Here is a 16604-nt window from a genome sequence, read left to right as displayed (position 1 = left end):
AAATGAACGGATTATTTGTTATTTTTTGGGTTGAATTTATATAGAGGCAGGGTAGCCTAGTGGTTAGAGCGTTGGACTACTAACCGGAAGGTTGCAAGTTCAAACCCCCCGAGCTGACAAGGTACAAATCTGTGGTTCTGCCCCTGAACAGGCAGTTAACCCACTGTTCCCAGGCCGTAATTGAAAATAAGAATTTGTTCTTAACTGACTTGCCTAGTTAAATAAAGGTAAAAAATAATAACATTCCAGATTTAGTTTTAGACATATCGAGTCCAATTGCAGCACGATTCCACTGTTTTAATCTGTTTACGTCAGTTTCCAATGTGCGACTTTTATTTGGAAGGCGAATCGCAGATTCCCACTATTGTTTCTCACAACACACACATGTGGCTGCGGAGACCGGATCCTTCACATGAGGTATTAAGAAGAGGTCAGGGACAGCTAGGTTTGCTGGTTCAAGCTTCAAGCGAGTCCGTCCGTGTATGGGCCTGTGTTAGTGTCCCAATAGGATGTCCCGTCATGAAGGTAAGAAGTCAACTCGGGATAAAGAGACCGGGGTGAAGCGGGTTGCGATAGCTGCGGGTTGGTGACATGGGAGGGTGTTGTTTTTGTATCGAATATATGATGGCGGCACCACTTTAACATTTGGACAACTTTTATCAAGCCCCCTACCCGAGTTTCTGTAGCTAACTAATAAATAAATACTTGCTTTCCAATAATGAAATGCTTGTATTTACCCGCAAGGACACTGGCCAAGAAAGCAGCTCATATTTGGTTTTTATAGCTATCCAAACAACTATACAGTCACTAAGTTAGCATTAGTTGGACTTGCTAATAAGTTAGCTTGTGAACTGTTTATTGGGTTAAGGTACTGCGGCAACAAACAAAACAACAGCACTTTTTTACACATTTGAAATGTATTTCGACACTTTGACAAAAAGTGTCCTTGTTATAACTTGCCTCTGTTTCACTTTCCTTTTCTCTCTTGCCAACTTCACACTCACAGGTTGTGAATGTCATCAAATTAGTCCCTGTTTTCATGCTTTCAGCAGTATAGTTCGTTTTACTACATTTTTCTTTTTTAGCACGTACAAACAACAACACAAATATATATATATATATATATATATACCAGCGTAATGTACAAGTCTAATTATTTTCTTGGTTTCTAAAATAAAAACCCAGATAATGAACAACCTTTTGCTGACCTCTGCTCGTTCTGTATTTGACAGCCTGGAGATCTAACGGTGGACATTATTGACCGACTGGATTAGGAACGTTTTATTTCCTCTCACGACCTTTTACAAGCCATGATGTTCAATCAAAGTATATTTTAACATCCTTTTTTAAAAATGTATTGCAGGGAGGAATGAGATTAACCAATGTCCACAAAAGTATACTTACACAACGTTTCAAAGTGCTGTTCAATTGTCTTATCACCTGGAGCAAGAGTTCCCAACCTAGGGTGCACAATATTTTGTTGTGGGGGTACGGGACCCTGCTTGTTTTGACGGGTACATTATATATATTAAAAAAAAGATTTACAATTTTATTTGATTGTAATTTCATTCTTATTTTCAATGACAGCCTGGGTTAACTGCCTGTTCAGGGGCAGAACGACAGCTGACAACCGTGACAACCTCAAACCTCAGGGGTTGGAACTCGCAACCTTCCGGTTACTAGTCCAACGCTCTAACCACTAGGCTACGCTGCCGCCCCGGTTGTTTATACCGATCATGCTTTAGTCTAGAAACAAGCAGTGAAATCCAAATGCAACGTTGGATTTCCAGGCCATTGGGGAATGTTGGCTCGTTTTGGAAGCCGGCTAGTTTAAAAAAAAAAAACCTGATGTAGAAAAGACGCCAGGACAAGTTAGGTTGAAAATACTGTATCCCTGAGAACCAGAAACAATCCGCTTTTCGACCAACGCTGCTACGGGTGGCTGTTTTTTATTTTATTTATAGCAAGACTGTTGTAGTCAATCATTTGCCTGCTGTCAAAGTTGGAAGTTCACATAGCCAGCTGGATATAGTAGTCACACTGGTATTTCATAATGACGGCCATCAGTCCTGCACTGGCATTGTAGCAATGTTGGCTTTTCATTAACCATGTGGACCACAAGGGACCACCAAGGGGTCACCAAGGGGTCACCAAGGGACCATCCATTGGATAACCAACCATCTTCTACTGTAAACTGAAATGGGAAACTGTTCTGTGTCTGTGCAGTAGGTTAAGTGTGTTACGTCAATATGTTGGTTCTATGTCATGATGGATAAATTATGCAACATTTAGGCTGTGTGTTGTTACCTTTATTTAACTAGGCAAGTCAGTTAAGAACAAATTCTTATTTTCAATGACGGCCTCGGAACAGTGGGTTAACTGCCTTGTTCAGGGGCAGAACGGCAGATTTGTACCTTGTCAGCTCGGGGGGTTTGAACTCGCAACCTTTCGGTAGTCCAACGCTCTAACCACTAGGCTACACTGCCGTGCGTGCGTGCGTGCGTGTGTCCGTGCGTGCGTGCGTGCGTGCGGTGGTGTTGGGTTTGACCAATACCCTGTGTGGTGGTGTTGGGTTTGACCAATACCCTGTGTGGGGGTGTTGGGTTTGACCAATACCCTGTGTGGTGGTGTTGGGTTTGACCAATACCCTGTGTGGTGGTGTTGGGTTTGACCAATACCCTGTGTGGGGGTGTTGGGTTTGACCAATACCCTGTGTGGTGGTGTTGGGTTTGACCAATACCCTGTGTGGGGGTGTTGGGTTTGACTCGGTCCTGTGTGGTGGTGTTGGGTTTGACCAATACCCTGTGTGGTGGTGTTGGGTTTGACTCAATACCCTGTGTGGGGGTGTTGGGTTTGACTCGGTCCTGTGTGGGGGTGTTGGGTTTGACTCGGTCCTGTGTGGTGGTGTTGGGTTTGACTCGGCCCTGTGTGGTGGTGTTGGGTTTGACCAATACCCTGTTTGGGGGTGTTGGGTTTGACTCAGTCCTGTGTGGTGGTGTTGGGTTTGACTCGGTCCTGTGTGGGGTGTTGGGTTTGACTCGGTCCTGTGTGGTGGTGTTGGGTTTGACCAATACCCTGTTTGGGGGTGTTGGGTTTGACCAATACCCTGTGTGGTGGTGTTGGGTTTGACTCGGTCCTGTGTGGTGGTGGTGTTGGGTTTGACTCGGTCCTGTGTGGTGGTGGTGTTGGGTTTGACTCGGTCCTGTGTGGTGGTGTTGGGTTTGACTCGGTCCTGTGTGGTGGTGTTGGGTTTGACTCGGTCCTGTGTGGTGGTGTTGGGTTTGACTCAGTCCTGTGTGGTGGTGTTGGGTTTGACTCAGTCCTGTGTGGTGGTGGTGTTGGGTTTGACTCGGTCCTGTGTGGGGGTGTTGGGTTTGACTCAGTCCTGTGTGGTGGTGTTGGGTTTGACCAATACCCTGTGTGGGGGTGTTGGGTTTGACTCGGTCCTGTGTGGGGGTGTTGGGTTTGACTCGGTCCTGTGTGGTGGTGTTGGGTTTGACCAATACCCTGTGTGGGGGTGTTGGGTTTGACTCGGTCCTGTGTGGTGGTGTTGGGTTTGACTCAGTCCTGTGTGGTGGGGGTGTTGGGTTTGACTCGGTCCTGTGTGGTGGTGTTGGGTTTGACCAATACCCTGTGTGGGGGTGTTGGGTTTGACCAATACCCTGTGTGGGGGTGTTGGGTTTGACCAATACCCTGTGTGGTGGTGTTGGGTTTGACCAATACCCTGTGTGGGGGTGTTGGGTTTGACCAATACCCTGTGTGGGGGTGTTGGGTTTGACCAATACCCTGTGTGGGGGTGTTGGGTTTGACCAATACCCTGTGTGGGGGTGTTGGGTTTGACTCGGTCCTGTTAATGTTGTGTCCTTCCCCAGGTGTGAGCTGCGACGCGTGTTTGAAAGGTAACTTTCGGGGGCAGCGGTACAAGTGTTTAATTTGCTACGACTACGACCTGTGTGCCTCGTGCTACGAGGGCGGAGCCACGACCACCAGACACACGGCAGAGCACGCCATGCAGTGTATACTAACCAGGGTCGACTACGGTGAGTACACTCACACACACACACACACACACACACACACACACACACACACACACACACACACACACACACACACACACACACACACACACACACACACACACACACACACACACGCATATAAACCACAGACACACACTTGCATATAAACCACAGACACACAACTACAGTGGGGCAAAAAAGTATTTAGTCAGCCACCAATTGTGCAAGTTCTCCCACTTAAAAAGATGAGAGAGGCCTGTAATTTAAGATGAGAGAGGCCTGTAATTTTCATCATAGGTACACTTCAACTATGACAGACAAAATTAGGGAAAAATCACATTGTAGGATTTTTTATGAATTTATTTGCAAATGTTGGTGGAAAATAAATATTTGGTCTGCTGTTCCATACTGTCTCCTCCTCCCTAAACTCTGCTGTCTCCTACTCCCTAACCTCTGCTGTCTCCTACTCCCTAACCTCTGCTGTCTCCTCCTCCCTAAACTCTGCTGTCTCCTACTCCCTAACCTCTGCTGTCTCCTACTCCCTAACCTCTGCTGTCTCCTACTCCCTAACCTCTGCTGTCTCCTACTCCCTAACCTCTGCTGTCTCCTACTCCCTAACCTCTGCTGTCTCCTACTCCCTAACCTCTGCTGTTCCATCCTGTCTCCACCTCCCTAACCTCTGCTGTTCCATCCTGTCTCCTCCTCCCTAACCTCTGCTGTTCCATCCTGTCTCCTCCTCCCTAACCTCTGCTGTTCCATCCTGTCTCCTCCTCCCTAACCTCTGCTGTTTCCATCCTGTCTCCTCCTCCCTAACCTCTGCTGTTCCATCCTGTCTTCTCCTCCCTAACCTCTGCTGTTCCATCCTGTCTCCTCCTCCCTAACCTCTGCTGTTTCCATCCTGTCTCCTCCTCCCTAACCTCTGCTGTTCCATCCTGTCTTCTCCTCCCTAACCTCTGCTGTTCCATCCTGTCTCCTCCTCCCTAACCTCTGCTGTTTCCATCCTGTCTTCTCCTCCCTAACCTCTGCTGTTCCATCCTGTCTCCTCCTCCCTAACCTCTGCTGTTCCATCCTGTCTTCTTCTCCCTAACCTCTGCTGTTCCATCCTGTCTCCTCCTCCCTAACCTCTGCTGTTCCATCCTGTCTCCTCCTCCCTAACCTCTGCTGTTCCATCCTGTCTCCTCCTCCCTAACCTCTGCTGTTCCATCCTGTCTCCTCCTCCCTAACCTCTGCTGTTCCATCCTGTCTCCTCCTCCCTAACCTCTGCTGTTCCATCCTGTCTCCTCCTCCCTAACCTCTGCTGTTCCATCCTGTCTCCTCCTCCCTAACCTCTGCTGTTCCATCCTGTCTTCTCCTCCCTAACCTCTGCTGTTCCATCCTGTCTCCTCCTCCCTAACCTCTGCTGTTCCATCCTGTCTCCTCCTCCCTAACCTCTGCTGTTCCATCCTGTCTCCTCCTCCCTAACCTCTGCTGTTCCATCCTGTCTCCTCCTCCCTAACCTCTGCTGTTTCCATCCTGTCTCCTCCTCCCTAATCTCTGCTGTTCCATCCTGTCTCCTCCTCCCTATCCTCTGCTGTTCCATCCTGTCTCCTCCTCCCTATCCTCTGCTGTTCCATCCTGTCTCCTCCTCCCTAATCTCTGCTGTTCCATCCTGTCTCCTCCTCCCTAATCTCTGCTGTTCCATCCTGTCTCCTCCTCCCTAACCTCTGCTGTTCCATCCTGTCTCCTCCTCCCTAATCTCTGCTCTTCCATCCTGTCTCCTCCTCCCTAACCTCTGCTGTTCCATCCTGTCTCCTCCTCCCTATCCTCTGCTGTTCCATCCTGTCTCCTCTCTATCCTCTGCTGTTCCATCCTGTCTCCTCCTCCCTATCCTCTGCTGTTCCATCCTGTCTCCTCCTCCCTAATCTCTGCTCTTCCATCCTGTCTCCTCCTCCCTAACCTCTGCTGTTCCATCCTGTCTCCACCTCCCTAACCTCTGCTGTTCCATCCTGTCTCCTCCTCCCTAACCTCTGCTGTTCCATCCTGTCTCCTCCTCCCTATCCTCTGCTGTTCCATCCTGTCTCCTCTTCCCTAACCTCTGCTGTTCCATCCTGTCTCCTCCTCCCTAACCTCTGCTGTTCCATCCTGTCTCCTCTTCCCTAACCTCTGCTGTTCCATCCTGTCTCCTCCTCCCTATCCTCTGCTGTTCCATCCTGTCTCCTCCTCCCTATCCTCTGCTGTTCCATCCTGTCTCCTCCTCCCTAACCTCTGCTCTTCCATCCTGTCTCCTCCTCCCTAACCTCTGCTGTCTCCTACTCCCTAACCTCTGCTGTTCCATCCTGTCTCCTCCTCCCTAACCTCTGCTGTTCCATCCTGTCTCCTCCTCCCTAACCTCTGCTGTTCCATCCTGTCTCCTCCTCCCTAACCTCTGCTGTTCCATCCTGTCTCCTCCTCCCTAACCTCTGCTGTTCCATCCTGTCTCCTCCCCCTAACCTCTGCTGTTCCATCCTGTCTCCTCCTCCCTAACCTCTGCTGTTCCATCCTGTCTCCTCCTCCCTAATCTCTGCTGTTCCATCCTGTCTCCTCCTCCCTATCCTCTGCTGTTCCATCCTGTCTCCTGCTCCCTAACCTCTGCTGTTCCATCCTGTCTCCTCCTCCCTAACCTCTGCTGTTCCATCCTGTCTCCTCCTCCCTAACCTCTGCTGTTCCATCCTGTCTTCTTCTCCCTAACCTCTGCTGTTCCATCCTGTCTCCTCCTCCCTAACCTCTGCTGTTCCATCCTGTCTCCTCCTCCCTAACCTCTGCTGTTCCATCCTGTCTCCTCCTCCCTAACCTCTGCTGTTCCATCCTGTCTCCTCCTCCCTAACCTCTGCTGTTCCATCCTGTCTCCTCCTCCCTAACCTCTGCTGTTCCATCCTGTCTCCTCCTCCCTAACCTCTGCTGTTCCATCCTGTCTCCTCCTCCCTAATCTCTGCTGTTCCATCCTGTCTCCTCCTCCCTAACCTCTGCTGTTCCATCCTGTCTCCTCCTCCCTAACCTCTGCTGTTCCATCCTGTCTCCTCCTCCCTAACCTCTGCTGTTCCATCCTGTCTCCTCCTCCCTACCCTCTGCTGTTCCATCCTGTCTCCTCCTCCCTAACCTCTGCTGTTCCATCCTGTCTCCTCCTCCCTAACCTCTGCTGTTCCATCCTGTCTCCTCCTCCCTAACCTCTGCTGTTCCATCCTGTCTCCTCCTCCCTAACCTCTGCTGTTCCATCCTGTCTCCTCCTCCCTAACCTCTGCTGTTCCATCCTGTCTCCTCCTCCCTAACCTCTGCTGTTCCATCCTGTCTCCTCCTCCCTAACCTCTGCTGTTCCATCCTGTCTCCTCCTCCCTAACCTCTGCTGTTCCATCCTGTCTCCTCCTCCCTAACCTCTGCTGTTCCATCCTGTCTTCTTCTCCCTAACCTCTGCTGTTCCATCCTGTCTCCTCCTCCCTAACCTCTGCTGTTCCATCCTGTCTTCTTCTCCCTAACCTCTGCTGTTTCCGTACTGTCTAACCACGTCCCGGTCCTCTTTTCTTCCAGACCTGTATTATGGGGGAGAGTCCTTCTCGGTGGAGCAGCCCCAGGCTTTCACCTGTCCCTACTGTGGCAGGATGGGCTACACAGAGACTTCTCTACAGGAGCACGTGACTGCAGACCACACAGAGATCTCCTCAGAGGTGGTGAGTATACACTGAGTGGACAAAACATTAGGAACACCGAGTCTTTCCTTCGACACCCTGACCAGTTTAAAGATATGATCCCTTATTGATGTCACTTGTTAAATCCACTTCAATCAGTGTAGAAAGGAGACAGGTTAAAGAAGGATTTTTAAGGCTTGAGACAATTGAGACATGGATTGTGTAGGTGTCATTCATCAGGTGAATGGGTAAGACCAAATATTAAAAAACCTTTGAACGACAGATTTGTACCTTGTCAGCTCGGGGGTTTGAACTTGCAACCTTCCGGTTACTAGTCCAACACTCTAACCACTAGGCTACCCTGCCGCCTCTAAGGTGTTAGAGGCGGCAGGTGAACCACTAACCTTTATTGGGGCCCCGGTCTTAGCCATGAAAACTGAAAAGTCTGAGTCTTTAGGTCAATCACGGAGGTAAATCCCTACAGTGGAAAAGAGACATCAGTGTTTTCTCTAGATTATTTCCAGGCGGGAGGGTAGGTGCAAAAATATCCACAAAGAGATCAAGGCCATGTTCAGTAAAACAACACAGCACCTAAAAAAAAGGCTGGCTGTAAAAGTGTTTTCAAATTAATTTGATGTGGAGTGTGTTCAGATGGTCGTGTGTTCTCTACCAGGGGTTGGAACCCGATCCATTTGATGTGGAGCGTGTTCAGATGGTCGTGTGTTCTCTACCAGGGGTTGGAACCCGATCCATTTGATGTGGAGTGTGTTCAGATGGTCGTGTGTTCTCTACCAGGGGTTAGAACCCGATCCATTTGATGTGGAGCGTGTTCAGATGGTCGTGTGTTCTCTACCAGGGGTTGGAACCCGATCCATTTGATGTGGAGTGTGTTCAGATGGTCGTGTGTTCTCTACCAGGGGTTAGAACCCGATCCATTTGATGTGGAGTGTGTTCAGATGGTCGTGTGTTCTCTACCAGGGGTTAGAACCCGGTCCATTTGATGTGGAGTGTGTTCAGATGGTCGTGTGTTCTCTACCAGGGGTTAGAACCCGGTCCATTTGATGTGGAGTGTGTTCAGATGGTCGTGTGTTCTCTACCAGGGGTTAGAACCCGATCCATTTGATGTGGAGTGTGTTCAGATGGTCGTGTGTTCTCTACCAGGGGTTAGAACCCGGTCCATTTGATGTGGAGTGTGTTCAGATGGTCGTGTGTTCTCTACCAGGGGTTAGAACCCGGTCCATTTGATGTGGAGTGTGTTCAGATGGTCGTGTGTTCTCTACCAGGGGTTAGAACCCGGTTCGTGGAATAGAACCAAAAGAGTAAATATTTGAGGAACAAATATTTGAGGAACAAATACGGTCCTTCTGTAGCTCAGTTGGTAGAGCATGGCGCTTGTAATGCCAGGGTAGTGGGTTTGATTCCTGGGACCACCCATACGTAGAATGTATGCACACATGACTGTAAGTCGCTTTGGATAAAAGCGTCTGATAAATGGCATATATATATAAAATCAAACCCGTTAAGGAAAGTGATCTATAACAGAACTGTTATTTTTAAAAGCATATATATATATATATATATATATTTTTTTTTCTTCAACCAAAAAACACAAGAGTGAGGGCTTTGCATAGACACTTGTCACTCAAACTTATTCCAGTGCCTGCCTGTCGGCTGATAATCTTTGTCTGGGTGTGCACGATAGGGCTGACCCCAATTCGTCGACTGGTCGACCAAGATTTTGTTGTTGTTGAGCAAATATATATAAACGCAGCAACAAAAAAAGAAACGTCCCTTTTTCAGGACCCTGTCTTTCAAAGATAATTCGGAAAAATCTAAAAGACTTTACAAATCTTCATTGTAAAGGGTTTAAACGCTGTTTCCCATGCTTGTTCAATGAACCATAAACAATGAATGAACATGCACCTGTGGAACGGTCGTTAAGACACTAACAGGTTACAGACGGTAGACAATTAAGGTCACAGTTATGAAAACTTAGGACACTAAAGAGGCCTTTCTCCAGACTGAAAAACACACACAAAAAAAAGATGCCCAGGGTCCATTTAGAATAATTCGGTCCATTTCACCTCTGTGACGCAACAGGAACGTGCAGAGAAGTGACACTATGCAAGTGGAGACGTACACGCCCACTAAAAAAACACTTAGCACCTCGAGTGATGGAGTAGCCTCTTTTAATCAGGAAACATTTGTGATGTTTCAGCTTCCAACCAAGAAATAATTGATTTAAAGGGTTAAACGGTTTCAGTCATTTGGAAGTGGGTTTGGTGTTTTGAAGTCCGACCAAGAGCAGAACGATGTTCGGGGCAAATTGTGCCGTAGACACGAGGCTACGAAGTCTGGTAATACGACAAACCTGTTTCAACATCTGAAGCAAAGTCACTCTTTGGACCATACAGGAAGTTTGAGTTTGCACCACGGTATCGATCAACGCCCCTCAAAGCACCAGGCAATCTAGGGATGTTTGCCCGAAGCAGTCAACACTGACAGCGTTTATGCCCTGCAAGCAAACATCTTAAAGACAGACATCACAAATGCTATTATGCATTGCATTGCTAGGGACATTGCTAAGGACCAATTAGCACTGTCGAAAAGGAAGGTTAAGAGCCCTCTACGCTCTAACCACTAGGCTACCCTGCCGCCTCTACACTTTAACCACTAGGCTACCCTGCCGCCTCTACACTCTAATCACTAGGCTACCTGCCGCCTCTACACTCTAACCACTAGGCTACCCTGCCGCCTCTACGCTCTAACCACTAGGATACCCTGCCACCTCTACACTCTAACCACTAGGCTACCTGCCACCTCTACACTCTAATCACTAGGCTACCTGCCGCCTCTACACTCTAACCACTAGGCTACCCTGCCGCCTCTACGCTCTAATCACTAGGCTACCTGCCGCCTCTACACTCTAACCACTAGGCTACCCTGCCGCCTCTACGCTCTAACCACTAGGCTACCCTGCCACCTCTACACTCTAACCACTAGGCTACCTGCCACCTCTACACTCTAATCACTAGGCTACCTGCCGCCTCTACACTCTAACTACTAGGCTACCCTGCCACCTCTACACTCTAACCACTAGGCTACCTGCCACCTCTACACTCTAACCACTAGGCTACCCTGCCGCCTCTACACTCTAACCACTAGGCTACCTGCCACCTCTACACTCTAACCACTAGGCTACTTGCCACCTCTACACTCTAACCACTAGGCTACCCTGCCGCCTCTACACTCTAACCACTAGGCTACCTGCCACCTCTACGCTCTAACCACTAGGCTACCCTGCCCCCTCTACACTCTAACCACTAGGCTACCTGCCGCCTCTACACTCTAACCACTAGGCTACCCTGCCGCCTCTACACTCTAACCACTAGGCTACCCTGCCGCCTCTACACTCTAACCACTAGGCTACCTGCCTCCTCTACACTCTAACCACTAGGCTACCTGCCGCCTCTACACTCTAACCACTAGGCTACCTGCCGCCTCTACACTCTAACCACTAGGCTACCTGCCACCTCTACGCTCTAACCACTAGGCTACCCTGCCCCCTCTACGCTCTAACCACTAGGCTACCTGCCGCCTCTACACTCTAACCACTAGGCTACCTGCAGCCCGAACTTGATAGAAGCTGCTCCTCCGGGGGAGGACAACTCATCTAGCACCCTACACTTGTCTGTCCAACGCATGTAAACAGTTTGCCCAGTCCACGGCCCAGTCCACGGCCCAGTCCACGGCCCAGTCCACGGCCCAGTCCACGGCCCAGTCCACGGCCCAGTCCACGGCAAGCTGCTCTATCTGCACTGATTGATAGATCACTTTAATGTTGAGATAAATGAAAAAAAAAAAAAAAAAGGGAATTATATAAACATGACTTTTCGGTTCAGAACATTTTATTTTGCTGGTCAGAACAGTGGAACAGAAACGAACTACTGGAAAATAATTTTGGTTCCAACCCTTGGTTCTCTCTCTCTCTCTCTGTCTCTGTCTCTCTCTCTCTCTCTCTCTCTCTCTCTCTCTCTCTCTCTCTCTCTCTCTCTCTCTCTCTCTCTCTCTCTCTCTCCCTCTCCAGATCTGTCCCATATGTGCTGTGCTGCCCGGCGGAGACCCTAATCACGTGACGGACGACTTCGCTGCTCATCTCACACTTGAACACAGAGCCCCCAGAGACTTGATATCCTTTACCCTCAGGGTCTTTCACCAATAGGCACACTACCGTTCTTTGAGCATGAATGAGTCCAAATCAAAGTATGTCCGATGGATGGATTATCTTGGCTACTGAGAAATGATCACCAACAGGGATGTAAATAAATCTGGGCAATCTGAGAGAAATAATCTTTTTGTGTGTGAAAAAAAAAAAAAAAAATGTAAATTGTGTGGAACATTTCTGGGATCTTTTTATTTACATGTTGTTTTTATTCATGACGTGTCCATGATGTTCCTTGACGGTGTTGCTCCACGATGAGTCTAGCGGTGTGCGGCACGTGCGTCGGATGATCCACCCAGGTCGTGGTCTAGGGGGGCAGAGGGCCCGTCGATCCAACATGCACTTCACCTCGTCAACCTCCGGGGGGAGCTCTACCACACAGACCTCTACACAGAGCTCCAACTTCAACAGGGAGGCCATGGATCCTATAGGAGGTAGGACGGGGACGGCTGGTTTGGAGACGACAGAAGCATGTCTGTTCTACGAAATATAGTCTTCAGAAACTATTCACACCCCTGGACATTTTTTCCCACATTGGATGTCATAAGGTGAATGCACCAATTTGTAAGTCGCTCTGGATAAGAGCATCTGCTAAATAACTTAAATGTAAATGTAAATTACAGACAGATTTTAAAAAGGATTGAATCATTGGTCTACCCACAATACACCATACTGTCAAAGTGGAATTTTTTTTTTTTACAAATGAAAAACTGAAATGTCTTGAGTCAATAAGTATTCAATTCCTTTGTTACACCCCCAATCCACAGGCCTAAATACGTTCAGCAGGAAACGTTTGCTTAACAATTTAACATATTGCAGAGTGAGTCCATGCTACATAAGTGTTTAACATGCTTTATGTTTTTATGACGACCTCATCTCTGTACCCCACACATACAATTATTTGGAAGTGTGTCTTCCCCCCGGGGAGGCAGCCTAGTGGTTAGAGGGTAGAGGAGGCAGGGTAGCCTAGTGGTTAGAGTGTAGAGGTGGCAGGTAGCCTAGTGGTTAGAGTGGAGGGGAGGCAGGGTAGCCTAGTGGTTAGAGTGGAGGGGCGGCAGGGTAGCCTAGTGGTTAGAGTGGAGGGGAGGCAGCGTAGTGGTTAGAGTGGAGGGGAGGCAGCGTAGCCTAGTGGTTAGAGTGGAGGGAGGCAGCGTAGCGTAGTGGTTAGAGTGGAGGGGAGCAGGGTAGCCTAGTGGTTAGAGTGGAGGGGAGGCAGGGTAGCCTAGTGGTTAGAGTGGAGGGGAGGCAGCGTAGTGGTTAGAGTGTAGAGGAGGCAGCGTAGTGGTTAGAGTGTAGAGGAGGCAGGGTAGCCTAGTGGTTAGAGTGTAGAGGAGGCAGGGTAGCCTAGTGGTTAGAGTGTAGAGGAGGCAGCGTAGCCTAGTGGTTAGAGTGTAGAGGGGGCAGCGTAGCCTAGTGGTTAGAGTGTAGAGGTGGCAGGGTAGCCTAGTGGTTAGAGTGTAGAGGCGGCAGGAAGCCTAGTGGTTAGAGTGTAGAGGGGGCAGGGTAGCCTAGTGGTTAGAGTGTAGAGGTGGCAGGGTAGCCTAGTGGTTAGAGTGTAGAGGCGGCAGGAAGCCTAGTGGTTAGAGTGTAGAGGAGGCAGCGTAGCCTAGTGGTTAGAGTGGAGGGGCGGCAGGGTAGCCTAGTGGTTAGAGTGTAGAGGCGGCAGGGTAGCCTAGTGGTTAGAGTGTAGAGGAGGCAGCGTAGCCTAGTGGTTAGAGTGGAGGGCGGCAGCGTAGCCTAGTGGTTAGAGTGGAGGGCGGCAGCGTAGCCTAGTGGTTAGAGTGTAGAGGAGGCAGCGTAGCCTAGTGGTTAGAGTGGAGGGCGGCAGCGTAGCCTAGTGGTTAGAGTGGAGGGCGGCAGCGTAGCCTAGTGGTTAGAGTGGAGGGGAGGCAGCGTAGCCTAGTGGTTAGAGTGGAGGGCGGCAGCGTAGCCTAGTGGTTAGAGTGTAGAGGCGGCAGGGTAGCCTAGTGGTTAGAGTGGAGGGGAGGCAGGGTAGCCTAGTGGTTAGAGTGGAGGGGCGGCAGCGTAGCCTAGTGGTTAGAGTGGAGGGCGGCAGCGTAGCCTAGTGGTTAGAGTGGAGGGCGGCAGCGTAGCCTAGTGGTTAGAGTGTAGAGGGCAGCGTAGCCTAGTGGTTAGAGTGTAGAGGAGGCAGCGTAGTGGTTAGAGTGTAGAGGAGGCAGCGTAGTGGTTAGAGTGTAGAGGAGGCAGCGTAGTGGTTAGAGTGGAGGGGAGGCAGCGTAGCCTAGTGGTTAGAGTGGAGGGAGGCAGCGTAGCGTAGTGGTTAGAGTGGAGGGGAGGCAGGGTAGCCTAGTGGTTAGAGTGGAGGAGGCAGGGTAGCCTAGTGGTTAGAGTGGAGGGGAGGCAGCGTAGTGGTTAGAGTGTAGAGGAGGCAGCGTAGTGGTTAGAGTGTAGAGGAGGCAGGGTAGCCTAGTGGTTAGAGTGTAGAGGAGGCAGGGTAGCCTAGTGGTTAGAGTGTAGAGGAGGCAGCGTAGCCTAGTGGTTAGAGTGTAGAGGGGCAGCGTAGCCTAGTGGTTAGAGTGTAGAGGTGGCAGGGTAGCCTAGTGGTTAGAGTGTAGAGGCGGCAGGAAGCCTAGTGGTTAGAGTGTAGAGGGGGCAGGGTAGCCTAGTGGTTAGAGTGTAGAGGTGGCAGGGTAGCCTAGTGGTTAGAGTGTAGAGGCGGCAGGAAGCCTAGTGGTTAGAGTGTAGAGGAGGCAGCGTAGCCTAGTGGTTAGAGTGGAGGGGCGGCAGGGTAGCCTAGTGGTTAGAGTGTAGAGGCGGCAGGGTAGCCTAGTGGTTAGAGTGTAGAGGAGGCAGCGTAGCCTAGTGGTTAGAGTGGAGGGGCGGCAGCGTAGCCTAGTGGTTAGAGTGGAGGGGCGGCAGCGTAGCCTAGTGGTTAGAGTGTAGAGGAGGCAGCGTAGCCTAGTGGTTAGAGTGGAGGGGCGGCAGCGTAGCCTAGTGGTTAGAGTGGAGGGCGGCAGCGTAGCCTAGTGGTTAGAGTGGAGGGAGGCAGCGTAGCCTAGTGGTTAGAGTGGAGGGGCGGCAGCGTAGCCTAGTGGTTAGAGTGTAGAGGCGGCAGGGTAGCCTAGTGGTTAGAGTGGAGGGGAGGCAGGGTAGCCTAGTGGTTAGAGTGGAGGGGCGGCAGCGTAGCCTAGTGGTTAGAGTGGAGGGCGGCAGCGTAGCCTAGTGGTTAGAGTGGAGGGCGGCAGCGTAGCCTAGTGGTTAGAGTGGAGTGGAGGCAGCGTAGCCTAGTGGTTAGAGTGGAGGGAGGCAGGGTAGCCTAGTGGTTAGAGTGGAGGGCGGCAGCGTAGCCTAGTGGTTAGAGTGGAGGGCGGCAGCGTAGCCTAGTGGTTAGAGTGGAGGGCGGCAGCGTAGCCTAGTGGTTAGAGTGGAGGGCGGCAGGGTAGCCTAGTGGTTAGAGTGTAGAGGAGGCAGCGTAGCCTAGTGGTTAGAGTGGAGGGGAGGCAGGGTAGCCTAGTGGTTAGAGTGTAGAGGCGGCAGCGTAGCCTAGTGGTTAGAGTGTAGAGGAGGCAGGGTAGCCTAGTGGTTAGAGTGTAGAGGCGGCAGCGTAGCCTAGTGGTTAGAGTGGAGGGGCGGCAGCGTAGCCTAGTGGTTAGAGTGGAGGAGGCAGCGTAGCCTAGTGGTTAGAGTGTAGAGGCGGCAGCGTAGCCTAGTGGTTAGAGTGGAGGGAGGCAGCGTAGCCTAGTGGTTAGAGTGTAGAGGCGGCAGCGTAGCCTAGTGGTTAGAGTGGAGGGGCGGCAGCGTAGCCTAGTGGTTAGAGTGGAGGGCGGCAGCGTAGCCTAGTGGTTAGAGTGGAGGGGAGGCAGGGTAGCCTAGTGGTTAGAGTGGAGGGACGGCAGCGTAGCCTGGTGGTTAGAGTGTAGAGGAGGCAGGGTAGCCTAGTGGTTAGAGTGGAGGGCGGCAGCGTAGCCTAGTGGTTAGAGTGGAGGGCGGCAGGGTAGCCTAGTGGTTAGAGTGGAGGGCGGCAGCGTAGCCTAGTGGTTAGAGTGGAGGGCGGCAGCGTAGCCTAGTGGTTAGAGTGGAGGAGGCAGCGTAGCCTAGTGGTTAGAGTGGAGGGAGGCAGGGTAGCCTAGTGGTTAGAGTGGAGGGGCGGCAGCGTAGCCTAGTGGTTAGAGTGTAGAGGAGGCAGCGTAGCCTAGTGGTTAGAGTGGAGGGGCGGCAGCGTAGCCTAGTGGTTAGAGTGGAGGGGCGGCAGGGTAGCCTAGTGGTTAGAGTGTAGAGGAGGCAGCGTAGCCTAGTGGTTAGAGTGTAGAGGAGGCAGGGTAGCCTAGTGGTTAGAGTGGAGGGCGGCAGCGTAGCCTAGTGGTTAGAGTGGAGGGGCGGCAGGGTAGCCTAGTGGTTAGAGTGTAGAGGAGGCAGCGTAGCCTAGTGGTTAGAGTGTAGAGGAGGCAGGGTAGCCTAGTGGTTAGAGTGGAGGGGCGGCAGCGTAGCCTAGTGGTTAGAGTGGAGGGCGGCAGGGTAGCCTAGTGGTTAGAGTGGAGGGCGGCAGCGTAGCCTAGTGGTTAGAGTGGAGGGCGGCAGCGTAGCCTAGTGGTTAGAGTGGAGGGGAGGCAGGGTAGCCTAGTGGTTAGAGTGTAGAGGTGGCAGGGTAGCCTAGTGGTTAGAGTGGAGGGAGGCAGCGTAGCCTAGTGGTTAGAGTGGAGGGGCGGCAGGGTAGCCTAGTGGTTAGAGTGTAGAGGAGGCAGCGTAGCCTAGTGGTTAGAG

General features: G+C 50.9%; 1 protein-coding gene across 1 annotated transcript in view; it reads left to right on the top strand.

The window, feature by feature from the left end:
* The first annotated feature begins 372 nt into the window (after positions 1-372).
* The window catches only part of LOC127907141 (E3 ubiquitin-protein ligase KCMF1-like), a 30012-nt gene continuing 13780 nt past the window's right edge, over positions 373-16604 (top strand). Inside the window, exons 1-5 of the mRNA XM_052460867.1 lie at positions 373-525; positions 3873-4040; positions 7563-7702; positions 11748-11849; positions 12136-12316. Of these exons, the coding sequence (XP_052316827.1) occupies positions 510-525; positions 3873-4040; positions 7563-7702; positions 11748-11849; positions 12136-12316 (607 nt within the window). The 5' untranslated portion in view covers positions 373-509. The remainder of the gene's footprint in view (positions 526-3872; positions 4041-7562; positions 7703-11747; positions 11850-12135; positions 12317-16604) is intronic.

Source organism: Oncorhynchus keta, chromosome 14 (genome assembly GCF_023373465.1).
Source record: "Oncorhynchus keta strain PuntledgeMale-10-30-2019 chromosome 14, Oket_V2, whole genome shotgun sequence".
NCBI classification, from domain to species: domain Eukaryota; kingdom Metazoa; phylum Chordata; class Actinopteri; order Salmoniformes; family Salmonidae; genus Oncorhynchus; species Oncorhynchus keta.
The sequence above is the reverse complement of the archived record's forward strand: the minus strand, read 5'-3'. Positions and strand labels throughout refer to the sequence as shown.